General features: G+C 33.2%; 1 protein-coding gene across 1 annotated transcript; it reads right to left on the bottom strand.

Annotated features, from left to right (window-relative positions):
• Positions 1-7,667: 7,667 nt before the first annotated feature.
• On the bottom strand, positions 7,668-11,361 carry LOC126727777 (sugar transport protein 8-like). Its single transcript, XM_050433694.1, has 4 exons — positions 11,116-11,361; positions 10,419-10,738; positions 8,703-9,329; positions 7,668-8,274 (listed from the first exon to the last, which is right to left on the bottom strand). Exons 1-4 carry the CDS (start codon positions 11,246-11,248, stop codon positions 7,816-7,818), a joined length of 1,539 nt encoding a protein of 512 aa, XP_050289651.1. The 5' UTR covers positions 11,249-11,361; the 3' UTR covers positions 7,668-7,815.
• Between the last annotated feature and the right edge of the window lie 2,817 nt (positions 11,362-14,178).

The following is a 14,178-nucleotide window of genomic DNA, read 5'->3' as shown; positions in this document are numbered from 1 at the left end:
GGACTTGAATGGTTAATGCCCAAAAAGAATCCTTGTTATGTTTTGGAAGAGAGCAGGATTTGAAGGGGGAAAGAGGGAAATCAACCTACTGGTGCATGCCCATTGTATTATCTTTCTTTTTTTTCCTCTGTTTTTTCTCTTCTTTCCTCTGTTTTCTCTCTTATCTTTTTCTTTTCTTTCTCTTGTTTTCTTTTATTCTGTTTTCTTTTACTCCGTGAATACCCTCTGTTTTTTCATCTTCTCTTCAGGGCACGGCAAGGGTCCTTTTATAGTGCCTGTTATGACCAGATTTTACCATTTTGTCCCTTAACCGCCTTTGTCTGGTCTGGGTGTACTTGTCGACCACCAAAGGATTCGTCTATGTGCCACTCACCCTTGCCAGATAAAGGCAGGTTTGTTTCATTCGTCAGTCCACCGTAGCACTCTTACCTGCCACGGCGTAAATGCTTTCTCTCTCTTTCCTTCAAGGCATGCACCTAACGGTTCCCCCCCTTAACCTTGCCTCTTTTGGGTGATCTGTCATCCCAGCAGGACATACCTCCCAAAAGGGCTTAGGTAGAAGCCACAAAATAGGTCTTTTCCCCTCTCCCCACCACCAAACCATACCCCATTTACCTCTTACCTCTGGCCTATGACCTCACCATGTCCCATATTGGCTGGGTACAGGCTGGTGGTACTTGGGCCTTGCGAGTGCTTTCCTTTCAGATATGTCCAAAAAATTTGTCTGCTGCTCATGCATTTGCCGTGATCTGGAGGCTCGCCATCCGTATTTTTTGACCTTTTATGTGGGCTTTTCTTTGTTTTCCCGCTCCATTCAAGAGCTGGACTTTGTCTGATGATGGGCCTTACATTTCTTTGGCCCACTCCTTGGTTTTCTTTATTTCTTGCAATGTTGTACTGTTATTCTTGCCGTAATAATTTAATCCTGCTGGGCCTCTTTTGGGCCAACCGTTTATTCCTTCTCTCAGTGGCTTGACATGGCCACTGTTTTGCTTTTACTTATGGGCTCCTATGTCCCTTTAGGCTTTTCTTTGGGCATCCACGGCCCGTTTGCTTTCTTTGGGCTTCCTCGGCCCATTTGCTTATTCCACACTCTCATGGGCTTTTTACTAACTTGATTGGGCTTCCTTGGCCCAATAACCTTATTCTCATCCTTGGGGTTTATGGGCCTGCCATAAACCCCTTACTTTCTTAGTTTACATTACATTGGGCCTGCGACGGCCCTTTCTCGCTTTTCTACCTCATACACTGCCCATGGGATGCTATTTCTTTCTTTTCGGGCTTCTTTGAGCCCACTTGCCTCTTCAAGACCCACTTGTTTATTTCTTGGGCCTATGATCCCTTATTCCTGCCGCTTGGGCCTAATGGTTTTACTGCTTACTTTGTCAATTCTTTGTTGCCCTTGTTATTGAGCTTTCTTTCTTACAAATGGCCCTCAACAGACGGCAATAATGTTGCGTTTGTGGACCTCTTTGTTTCTTAGGAAGAGACTTTTATCTTGCTTTGTGCTTAGCCACAATTGGCTTGGAAGACTTCGTCAACACCATATGATTCACCACATTTGGCTTCTTTTCAAATTTTACATTGTCAACAAGAGGAGTTGATGCTTCTTTAGCCTTGACAAACTTCATTTCCTTTGGCACTTTAGAGTTTGAGCTACCTTCTCCAGTATACCCTTAGCCACTTCTATCCGAAGAGGGCTTTTGATAGATAAGCACTTCATCAAGTTTCTTGGAAGCAACACGCTCCACTCTGGCATTTGCTTGAACAACCTCAAGCTCAAGAAACTTTATCTTGGAATAGGCATTCTTTAGTTCTTCATTTAACCCTTCAACTTCACACTTGGTCTCTTTGTTCCGCACGAGGATGCTTTTATAGTCCTCTTCGGCTTTCTTCATCTTTCTAATGGCTACCTTAGCCACTCTTACATATCCTCCACTCTTTTCAACAAGTGCATTGTAGGATTCTTGCAATATATTTGTTCCTTCATAAACGCACTCTTCATCATCATCATCGGATTCATCTCCAACACCAATAGATTCCACTTCCTTTAGAGTACTTAAATCTTCTGAGAAATCTATGGGTGCAATGGCCATGAAAGCGAAGTAGTTTCCTTCCCCATCACAGCTTTCTTCAGACTCGGAGTTTGAGCTATCCGAATCACTAAGGGTTGTAGCAAAAGCTCTACCCTTTCCCTTTAAATAGGTAGGACATTCTTTCTTCAAATGACCATGCCCGTTGCACTCATAACAAGTGATTCCTTGAGAAGGAGAAGAGTCTTTGGAATTTTTCCTTTTGAAGTCCTTCTTGTCTTTCTTGAAATTGGAGAATTTTCCTTTCTCAAAGGACTTCCCATCCTTTTTGAACTTCAAGAACTTGCAAAAGTTCTTTGCAAGGAATGCCACCTCTTTTTCAACATTGTCCTCTTTCGAGGAATCTTGAGTTTCAATTCTCTCATTGATCATCTTAAGAGCAAGGGATTTACTCTTCCTTTGAGATGGTAGAGTGAGCTCATATGTTTGAAGAGGGCCGATAAGTTCTTGGACCTTTATCTCATCAAGATCCTTGCTTTCCTCAATGGCGGCCACCTTGGCTCGGAAGCTTTCCAGCAATGATCTAAGGATCTTTCTTACTACTTTGGAGTCTTCCATCTTATCACCCAAGTTCAATTTTCCGATTACCACTTCATTCAACTTTCCATAGAATAAGTTGAATGACTCATCTTTGCTCATCTTCAATTCTTCAAACCGAATGGTAAGCATTTGAAACTTGGTATCCTTCACCTTCTTGGTGTCTTCGTAGGTAGTCTCCAAAATTTGTCATGCTTCCTTAGCAATTGACACATGAGAAATCCTATGAAATTCATTCAGTGAGACACCACAAAATATAGCATTAAGTGCTTTGTTATTAGCATTAGCTGCCATGAGAGCTGCCTTATACCAAGTGGATTTGGCAGCCTCAAGCCTTGTCCAACCAATTTCTACAACATCCCACACACTCTCATCAATGGAGCACAAAAATGTACGCATACACACTTTTCGAAATGTATAATTACTCCCATCAAAGAAGGGAGGTGCATTGAGGGATTAAGACCTATCCATCCTAGGGGTCAAGGATCACACTAAGGATATAGAAATCCAACAAGGTATACCCGCTCTGATACTAATTAAAAACTCATTTAGTGTATAATATACTTGTAAATGTTTACACCCCCAAATACAAATTTTCCAGTACAAGCTTATATTCAAACTATATATATGCAGAATATGAAATATAAGCAATACCCAAATTAGCAAACTACTCTAAGCCCTTAATTAATCACAACCAGTAGAAATTAAAAGCAAAGGGTAAGGGAAAGAGAGATGCAAACATAAGATAACACCGGTACGTGTTATCGAAGAGGAAACCGAAAAACTCGGTGAAAAACCTCTCCGCCACCCTCCAAGCGGTAAATGATCCACTAGAAAATCAGTTGAGATACATGAATAGCAATAGAGCCTCCAAACCTAATCTACCCAATGCACCTAAGCCCTCCAAGCTTCTTGCTCCAACAAGGTTACGTCGAACCGTGTCTTCTCTAGCTTTTCGGATCTCGCAATTAGCCCATTGCATCAACCAATATGAATTGGTTCTCTCTTGAACTCCTTCCCAAACACTAAGAACCTTCTCATTACTCTGAATTTGGTGAGGTAAGGATTTAGTTTATGATCCTCTCATGGGTATGAAAATGGAGAGGGTAAAAGTAGAGGAATTTGAAGAATCAAGTGTATAAGATTGTGGATGAATCAATCTTTTCTTTCTCTAGGGTTTCTCTCCCAAAATTATCTCTAGAAACTCTTTATATTTCGTGAGTATGAGGGTATTTATAGTAGGGTATGAGATGGAATGTGAAAAGACAAGTCGCGAGTTCTAGTCGCCAGTTACCAGACTAGGCCAGACTATACTTTTTGTCCTGTAGTGATCCAGCTAGCTTGACTCTTCATCTTCCTGCATGCTTCACACATGTGCTTCATTTTGGTGAGTCACTACTTGCGAGTCACCTTCTTGTTGCACACTCTTGATCAAATCTTCACACTCTCTCACACACAACCCTTATATTATTCCCACCTAAATAAAAGGATTCTAAATGCTGAATTACAAGCAAATTTAGCACGAAATAAAGCCAACATATAGTTGAATAAATTCAACTTTACACATGTGAATGTAAAAAGTGACTCAGCAAAAAGAAAAAATGTAAAAAGGTAAAAAACAAGTGGACTAAAAATAAAATTTTGGTTTTAAAAAAAAAAATAAATAAAATATGAATAAGGTCTTATGAATGTTCTCAATTTCATAGTTACAAACTTACAATAAGGGATGAGAGAAGATGGGGATTTGCTATTTGGACAACTTTATTATTATTTGAGGGTACAAACTAATCATTAAGCTCAATTGATAAATATTTTTTTTTAATCGTAAAATAAGAAATTTGAGTTCAAATTTTGTTTACATTAAAAAGAAACCTAATGGTAAATAATAGTTATCATAGAGTAGATGTCGTGTTTAGGTAGAAAATTAAAGAAAAGTGGTGGTTTTAAATTGAAATTTCCTATTTTTAGGTTAAGTGATGGTTTGGGTTTTGATCAAATTAATTTTTAGCTAAGCTAAGCTAAGCTTTGTTAGTTTAATGGTTATAGTATTTAAATTAGTCGCAAAACTTTTTTAGAAGATTAATTTGAAAAAAATGAGGATAATTTGTCTTGATTTGCATATAGTTTTGCTAGACAACCTAACCCATGTAAGTTGAGTTGGTTTTTATACTTGCGATGGGTGGGGTTAGGAATTTCTTAGCCTAAAAGAGTTAGGTTGGATTAAATTGTTTTTTAACCCAATATAATCCATGCATACACTTTTCCCTAGTTTAAACTCAAGGACAAGACATATTTTAATTGATTATATGGATTCTTTAAAAACAAAAAACAAAACAAAATTTTACATAAGAGAAAAGGGCTTCAATTCACATTATTACTTTCTAAGGTAACTAGTATATATAGGAGCTATTGATGTTTTGTGTTTTGTTATTGATAAAATATTATTCATGATGCTTAGTTTTTATTGGGTTTTCACCATAACATGTTAGTTTAAATTCATAAATAGAAACTAATACAAAGATTATAGAAACAACAAGGATTTCAGTTAAGCGAGGTGATTGACTTACTACAAGTTCAGCAATCAAAGACCTATGACAAAGGGCCAACCTACCAATTAAGCCAAAGACCAACCAATAGGATTGGTCAAAGGCATTCTAAAAGTTAAGTTATTAAGGAAGTGAAAAATATTTGTAAGAAAAATCACATAGTAACAATGCAGTATATGAATACATACCATGTCCAGTAACTTGGAATAGGTAATTATTGAGTAAACGGGTTGTGGCATTTTCCCACGAAAAATCATTACTAGATCTTAAAAACACATCATCCCTCTCAAATTGGCTAAATGGATGAGATTAGGGTGCAATTCCCTAGTTAGTAGAGTAGTGGTGCATGTCTTGTTAAATTTCATATTTAACACAAAAAATGAAAGATCTTAAAAAATTCATATTATGTTGAACTTTTCTGTACATTGCACGAATTACAAAATAATTTATCATAATTATACAAACCTCAAGAAGAATGTCATTTTATTTATAGTTTGAGGTTCATGAAACTGGGATTTTTTTTCAAAATAACACTAAATCTCAAACAATTTCGTTAGTTAGCACGTTTTCAAAAAAATTTAGCAAACTAACATCTTGAGTGGAAGGAACTCGATTTTGTTGTGCTATATCGAGTGTGATGAACTCAAGTTCCACAAAACTCGAGTCTTTAAGACTCAATTTCCCTGAGAGCAATGAGCACCAAACATCATCAAACCAAATATCCAGACAAGAAAAACAATGAACCCAAAAGACCCAAACAAGAAAACAACGATTAGAGGAAAACCTTCGCCTGAAGCTTCGTCGTCGCTGCCACCACCCCTTGGAACCTTCACCGTCGTTGCCTAGGTTCAGTCTGAGCTGAACGGTTTGGGTTAGGGAGATTTGGGTTCATGGGGTTTGCCTTCTTCGTAGTTTCTGTTTGGGTTTGATCTTTCTGGTTTGTTCCTTCTTCGTGGTTTGTTGTTTCTTCGTGTTTCTTGTTTGGGTTTCTTCTTCGTGTTTCTTCTTGTTTGTTTTTCTTCTTCATTTAGTCTGGGTTTCTAGGTTTCTTCATTCTGGTTTGTTTTTCTTCTTTTCTTCTTCGTGTAGTTTGGGTTTCTTTGGCTTCGTTTGATCTCTTTATGGAACTCGAGTCTATAATGCTCGATTTCTGCGCATACAATTCAAGTTCAATGTACTCGATTTAGCACAACAAAATCGAGTATATTGAACTTAAGACGTTAGTTTGCTAAAAAGTTTTGAAAATGTGTTAACTAATGAAATTGTTTAAGTTTTAGTGTTATTTTGAAAAAAAAATCCCATGAAGCCTAAAAAGAGGTTGGTGTAATTTAAACCCCCCTCCCAAAAAAAAAAAAAAAAAAAAACACAAAGAAAAAAGAAGAAGTGAGAGTGTTCTTACCATTTTTTTAAAAAAAGAAAATTAAATGGCTGAGCTAGCTACAAGTCACTTGAGTTCGTGGTTGTCAAAATCCCGATTTGAATCCTAGGATTTTACAATCTTACTTGCCCAAAATGATCCGGATCTTTTAAGGATCTTTGCAATTGTTCAAGATCGGTAGGATTGTACGATTCTGACAATTCCAAACAATCTTGGTTTATTGTAATTTTCTTTAACTTGACAGAAGGCTTAATCGAACCCAAATGAAAAATAACATTCCAATAGACCAAGTTTTGTTATTCTAATGTAGAGAGATAGAGTGTCAGTTGAATCGAAATGAAAAATAACATCCTAATAGAGTGTCACGTTTTGATGTTTTTGGCCTCTTTAAATGATGCTTACAAATGGATGTAGTGATGTATAGTAATTACATCAAATGGGTGCAAATTTATGAATGAATTAATATATAATTTATATGATTATTTAACATACTAATGTGTTTTTTTTTTCTCTCAAATAATGTAGGATCTTACGATCCACGATCCGATCTTACAATTCATGATTCAATTCTACGATTCACAATCCCACCTACCTCTCACGATCCTACTTAGGATCTCCGATTTTGATAACCTTGCTTGAGTTAGCTATGCTATGAACTTATTTCATCACCCACTTTTTTTAAATCAGAAAATGTTTAGTCTTTTTTTTGGGTTTTTGATGGGAAGAAATTGTTTAGTCTTAGGATCCGTTTGACATTGACTATTTTTGCCAGTTTATTTTTGCTATTATTCGTGAGTCTCACTGTACTATTTCAACTAAATAAGTTGTTCCCAAATAGCAAGTTATTCATTCTTTATCATTGGTAACATGTATTAAATTCAAAAGTACGAATCTTACTTTCTTCCAACAAAATCTCAGTGTGTATATATATATATATATATATTTTTTTTTTTTTTTTAATTCAGTCGTATACTCGTATCTAGCAAGACAACGGTCACTTTGGTTTTCACCACCCACTTGTTCAAAGTCAAACACAAATATTAAACCAAAAGCTAAATCTAATAGCTTTGAGGATCTGAGGCCAGGGAAGAAATGAAAAGGGTCCAGTCGTAGTTCTCTTTTCAATAGCCACTCACCAATAAAATTATTTGCTTATTCCTACCTAATAAGGACACTGAAAAATATGACATTCAAGTCTAGTAGTAAACAATAAGATAGTGCTTAAGAAAATTACAAAAACAATAAAAAAATCATGATGAAGCTAGTTTTCCTCTGGTTTAGCTTGGATTTCCACGTCTCCCTTATCTTCATCATCAAAATACCTCTTCCAGAACCAATGCTTTTTCCAAACTCTTTCATTCATTTCATCAATTGGAATTCCTTTTGTTTCAGGCAGCAGGAAGATAGCAAATGTGCCCATTATAATAATCCAACCCACAAAGAAGAAGAAGATTCCAGATCGCATGGAGCATAGCATTGAGAGGAATGCTTGAGCAACAAGGAAGGTGCAAACCATGTTCATGCTAACAGCAAAGAAAAATCCGGCATTTCGAGTCTCGAGTGGGAAAATTTCACTAGGAATTAACCAGCCCAAGGGACCCCATGACCATGCAAAACCAGACACGAAAAGGCAGATCAAGATCACCACAAATATTGCATAATTACTTGGCATAGCGTTGGTAGATTTCAGATGCACTGCTAGTACTGCCCCCACCAAGGTCTACAAGAAACAAAGTTGAGCGTTGTAAGTCTAGCTAGTAGCACAAAACAAAATGACAATTGAATATTCTAACATTACAAGTTACTCAAAATATTAAAATTGACCATATTGTTGCAGTTGCAATTAATCAAATTGTCATGATCTAGAGTGTGTTTCAAACCAAATTACTACCAAAAGGAATCTAAGTTCTTTTTCCAGTAAGTAATCTGAAATAGAATACATTAAATTCTAGTGCTGATTAGTCCATTAATTGTATAAGTTGATGGCTAAAAAACCACTGTCCCACTCTTTTTACCATGTCTGATAAAATGACATGTGGTAGACTAAAACTCAGAGTGGAATAGAGTATTTTTACACAATGGATTCATGCATGTAGCTTTTAAGATCTATCTCATGCTTTTAATTGTTTCTATGTTTAATTTGCTTACCTGGGCTATAAGCATTTGAATTGCAGCTTCAACAAGCAATTTCTTTCTTCCAATTTTATCAACTGTGAAAATTGCAACCAATGTTGATAGTACATTAACCAAACCAGTAACCACAGCAGATAGTAGTGAAGCATCACCCCCAAACCCCATAGTTTGAAAGAGTACCGGGGCGTAAAACATGATCACATTGATACCAGTGAACTGCTGAAAGACTTGTAGAATTGTGCCACATATAAGTTGAGGCCTACTAGAGCGTTTCATAAGATTCCTGAAAGAGTGCTTGGCTTGTTTAGCCAATTCGGTGGCATGCAAAAGTTCTTCAAATTCTTTGTCAACATTGTCCACACCCCTAATTTTCTTGAGAGTTTCCAAGCCTTTGTCTTTCTTCCCTCGCTCAACAAGGCTAGTTGGTGTCTCCACAATGATGATGGATCCAATGAGAAGGAACAGAGCAGGCACAGCAGCACCACCTAGTGAGACCCTCCAACCATTTGGGTGCAGGCGTGAAGTACCATAATTAATCAAATTTGCACATAGAATGCCCACTGTGATCAGAAACTGAAAGCAGATATTAAGGCCTCCCCGGTGTTTGGCCGGTGCAATTTCTGATATAAACAATGGAACTGCCTGATAGAAATTTCCCAAGAAAATCAAAAGTTAGAAAGAAAAAAAATCCACAGTTCTTGAGTTTTAGAATTGTGATTAAGAAATTTAATGTTGGGAAAAGTCTCCAAAAAAAAAAAAACAATTAATGTTTTGTCAATTTTTTCTATTTCCCATAAAAGTTGTATCAAAACTTTCTTAAAATAAATTGTTAACTATTATTCTAAGAACACTCGTTAACATGATCCTTTAATTTTATCATATCAAAGCCCAGACTTTATAAATTAAGACAATTTAAGTACTTAAAATCCAATAACAGAACAACCTATCTAGAGGAAGGAAAATTTTGATTGAGGTTTATTACACGAAAAGGAAAAAAAAAAAAACATGTTTTACTGTGTGTTTTCTTCTCCACATAAGAGGATAACAAAACATATCTATAATTTATAATCTATGGTATATATCAAATTGAAACAGTTTGAATTTTTATTGAACTTATAATATTGTGCCACATAAATTTGTAAAACCTCATAATTTTACATAACATTATATAATTATATTTTTATATTTAATTTATTTTTATTGTATTACTAATCCCTCCATTAGAATTTTGGTACAATATATTTTCTTTAATAGTAAAATATATAATTCCTTAAACAAATAAAACCATATTAAATGCCTAATATCTTCTCAAAAAAATATATTAAAATACCTAATATTAGTAGTATAGTTTCATTTACAAACACAATCATAATATATTTATATTAATGACTATCATAATTATTAAATTTCATATTTAAAAATTAATTAATAAAAGAGAGATAAAATCATATTATGTTAAATTTTCACAGGTTTTCAACTAGTTGCTTACTAAAAGAAAAATTTTAAACATAAATAAGAAATAATGAAAACAATATTTAAGAGAGGGGAATTGAAGTAATGAGACCAAAAGCAGGTTATGGTTAGTAGTTTTTAATATAAAATAACTTATAAAGATGGTGTTTAAAATGACAAAATTAAAATTTTAGGGCTTAAGGCGTCACTAAGAGCACACTTGCGTTTTTTTTTCCCCCAAGAACTTCCCCCTATGTATGTTTGTGATATTAGTGTTACCTGGTTACCAAATCCAACTCCAGCGCCAAGACACAACCTTCCTGCAATTAACATGCCTATGTCTTTAGCAGCAGTGTTTAAGATGGCTCCAGCAACAAAGAATATAGAAGCGGCTTGAATTGTCGGTTTTCGACCAAACTTCTTGCATGCCTTTGAGGCAAAAAACGAAGCCACAATGGCTGCAAGGTAGAGTGAAGACGTGAAGAGCTGGAGATTTTGGTTATTGTACTTGCAGTAGTTGTTTTCTTTCACTTGGTGCTTCTTAGCGTAAACAGCAGGAAAGAATCTTATCAAGAAATCATCCATTGATGTCACTCCACCTATATCAACAAAATCAATCCATTAAAACTCTAATCAACACACCGTACAAAGTCACGATTTCTCTGTGCAAAAGTGTGAATTAAAATCATATCTTGAAATCACGATTTCTCTATGCATAAGTGCCGTGTGTATAGCATGTGTAAGTAAGTGTGTATAAGAGACATTTACCAAAACAAACTAAAACTAGCAGTATAGTATAGATAATATTATCCTTTTTAAAAACAATTAAATTCAAACATGTGATGTATTGGTTCATATAAATATGATTAATTGAAATCTAATATACTAGATCTAGCAAACTGTATCCAAGTATTCTTTAAATATATATATATATATATATATATTTATGATAATTGATATGGTTGACAGTACATACCTGAAATGCCAATATCGTAGCCAAACATAAGGCCACCAAAGGCTGCAATAACACTACAAACAATGACCTGCGTTGTAAGCTTGGCGGGGAACTCTGGATCGCCACCAGATTTGGCAATTACCATGGGAGCCATGGACACACTTTTGCTTATTCTGAGAAATGAACTTTAGCCTGATTTCCCTTCACTTTACTGAATGATCAAGTTTTTTTTTTGAATTTTTCTGTGACAGATATAGATCATAGAAGGCCAAGATATACTAGTACTACCCTACGTATGAGTAGCTTGCTAAGTGCTAACTAGAAGAAAGATTCAGTTTTATCTTATCTTTTATCTAAGAAAAGTGCTATATTTATAACATTTTTATAATATTTTTACAATAAATTATAGGTGGTTTGTTGTTATTGGATCTAATGTAAACCTATTATTGAAATGACTTTTTTCGCCACTAATAACAACCCATAACAATCTGCCACTTAAAAATTATTGTGAAAATATTGTGGATATACCATTTCTCACATGACTCCGTAATTCAAAATCCTAAAATCTCTCACACAACTCCGTAATTCCCCAATTTGTTAGGATTTATCATCTTGACAACTTCCCTTCCTAGTCATCAACATATGACACTAACTTTATCCAAAAAAAAAAAACACACGACACTAAAAAACTACCACCTAAATTTATTTATTTATTTATTTTTAAATAAAATGCCATGGATTAATAAAAACTATAGTTGCCAAGAGCAGGGGCAGCTCCATGTGTTCTTCAGTTATATCTACCTTTGTATCCCAAAAATAAAAAGGTTATATATACCTTAAAAAAATGAATTTTAAATTAATGAGTTGTTGATCACCCTAGAAAAAAAAAAAAAAAAAAAAAAAAAAAAAAAAAAACCTTGACCATCCTAAAAAAAAAAAATTGAATGTCTTAAATAAAAATTTAAGTCCATTAAAAATAAATTTTGACATTTCCAAAATTTTGGTCCATTGAAGGTTGAAGTAAAAAATTCCAAAAAAAAAAAAAAAAAATGCTATGTTCACAACATTTCCATAATACTTTCATAACAAATCGTAAATGACAGGTTATTATTAATTATTACTGGTAGATAAAAAAAGTAATTTCAATGGTATGTTCAAATTAGATTCATTAATTTGTTGTAAAAATATTTGTGGATGTAGCACTTCTCAAAAATTGCATAAACAAACAAATTAGCCCCAAAACTCAAATCAAATATTTAATTGTGATATTTTAAATTGTGATTTCAAAAGACATATTTTAAAATCATTATTTTTTATCTATAAAAACACATATTTTCAAATAGCTAGCAATATGTAAGGAGAAATTATAGAGTCCTCTGGTGGACCACGTCATTTGTCCACCATTCTACTAAAAAACTTCCACTTATTTAAAATTGCTGAGTCAGTAATTAATTTCTGTTTAAAATTTTTTTCTAACTAACAATTTTAAACAAATAGAAGTTTTTTAATAAAATGGTGGACCACATCACTTGTCCACAATGTGGATCTTATAATTTCTCGTATGTAAGTGCTTGCTGTAGTATTTAGCTAAATTTGTTAAATTTATGTGACAAATTTTGTATAACATATATGTACTAAAATAATGCTTCAATACTTTATTGAATATAATTAATGTAACGGTTGAATGCCTAAATTGAATATGTTAAATGAAATTATAGTTTACCCTTTATTCTTTTGCTAGCATTATGGACAAATTTCTTATAAGGAAAGCACTTGTATTGTAAGATTTATCTTCTAAACAAATTTTTATTGACTTGAATAATCTTCTTTCAGATCTTAGGTTATGAGATTTGTCTCATCTTTTCATTCTAATTAATGATCGGGATGAAATAAAAAGAGTATTAATACAAAGAGGATCTTGTCAACCTCTTGGCCATGATTTCCCTTAAAAAGAAATTGGTAGAGCATTGCATCAATTTAATCTTGATTAATTTAAAGAAGACAAAAACTGATTGAAAAAAATCATTAAAAAAAATGATGCATTTTATTTATATTGTTACTTATTTCAACAAGATATTGGTAATTGACTAGGAGAACAGTAATTTAATGATTAGTACTTGGTTGTGTATATTGAAAAAGATGTAGTCGATATATTCAAGTTTTATTTTTATTAATTTAAGTTTTTTTAATGACCACCTTGAAAAAAAAATTCAATTCATGTAACTGCCACTATGCAAGAGCCTTATAACTCAAAATGGTTTTTTTTTTTTTTTTTTTTTTTTGAGAATAAAGCCAATGCATATTATTGATGAATGTTGATCAAATCAGCCTGTAATACAAAAAATAATTGAGAAATATCCAGGATTAATAAAAAACTATAGTTAAATAAAAGGAAATATTTTATTAATATCATCAAAACCATCTTAATAATTACTTAAATTTTTTTGAGGTAATAATAATTAATTAATAATGAATGAATCACTTGAAATTTTAATGAGTTTTAACCTAAAGTAAACCATCTTTTTACCTAATTAATCATATATCAAAAACACATTTATGATGGTGTGTAAAGCACATTAATGTAAATTTACTATATAAAAACACAAATTATGATAAATAAACAAAATAATTAAAATAAATATTAAATTTTGTTTTAAATTACTTGAAAATTTTGATAATAAAATTTAGTTGGAGTACAATTTTAATTTCTTAAGACTTAGTTTATAGATTTTTACCTAAAATAAATCATTCTAACAACTAATATAATAAGTGGCTTCATAATTTTGTAATTGAGTTTTTTTTTTTTTTTTTTTTGAGAAGATTGTAATGGAGTTTATCTAAAGTAATTTATCTCATTCTTAATAATAATAATTAATAAGTGTAATTTTTTTTTTAAAATGGGAAAATAAGTGTAAAGTTGTAAACACAATAGCCACTGAATGTAAATACAGTTTCTAAGATCTAACTTTTTTTTTCATAAACATAGTACATGATTTTTTTTTTTTAAATTAATTTGTCTAATCTTTTACTAGAGAAGGAAAATTAAGGTTTTTGCCACGTGGACTTTTTCTCTATTCGGCGTGA

The sequence above is a fragment of the Quercus robur genome, chromosome 1 (genome assembly GCF_932294415.1).
Source record: "Quercus robur chromosome 1, dhQueRobu3.1, whole genome shotgun sequence".
In the NCBI taxonomy this organism is placed as follows: Eukaryota; Viridiplantae; Streptophyta; class Magnoliopsida; order Fagales; family Fagaceae; genus Quercus; species Quercus robur.
Note: the sequence above shows the minus strand (reverse complement) of the source record. Positions and strands in the feature narration are given on the sequence as shown.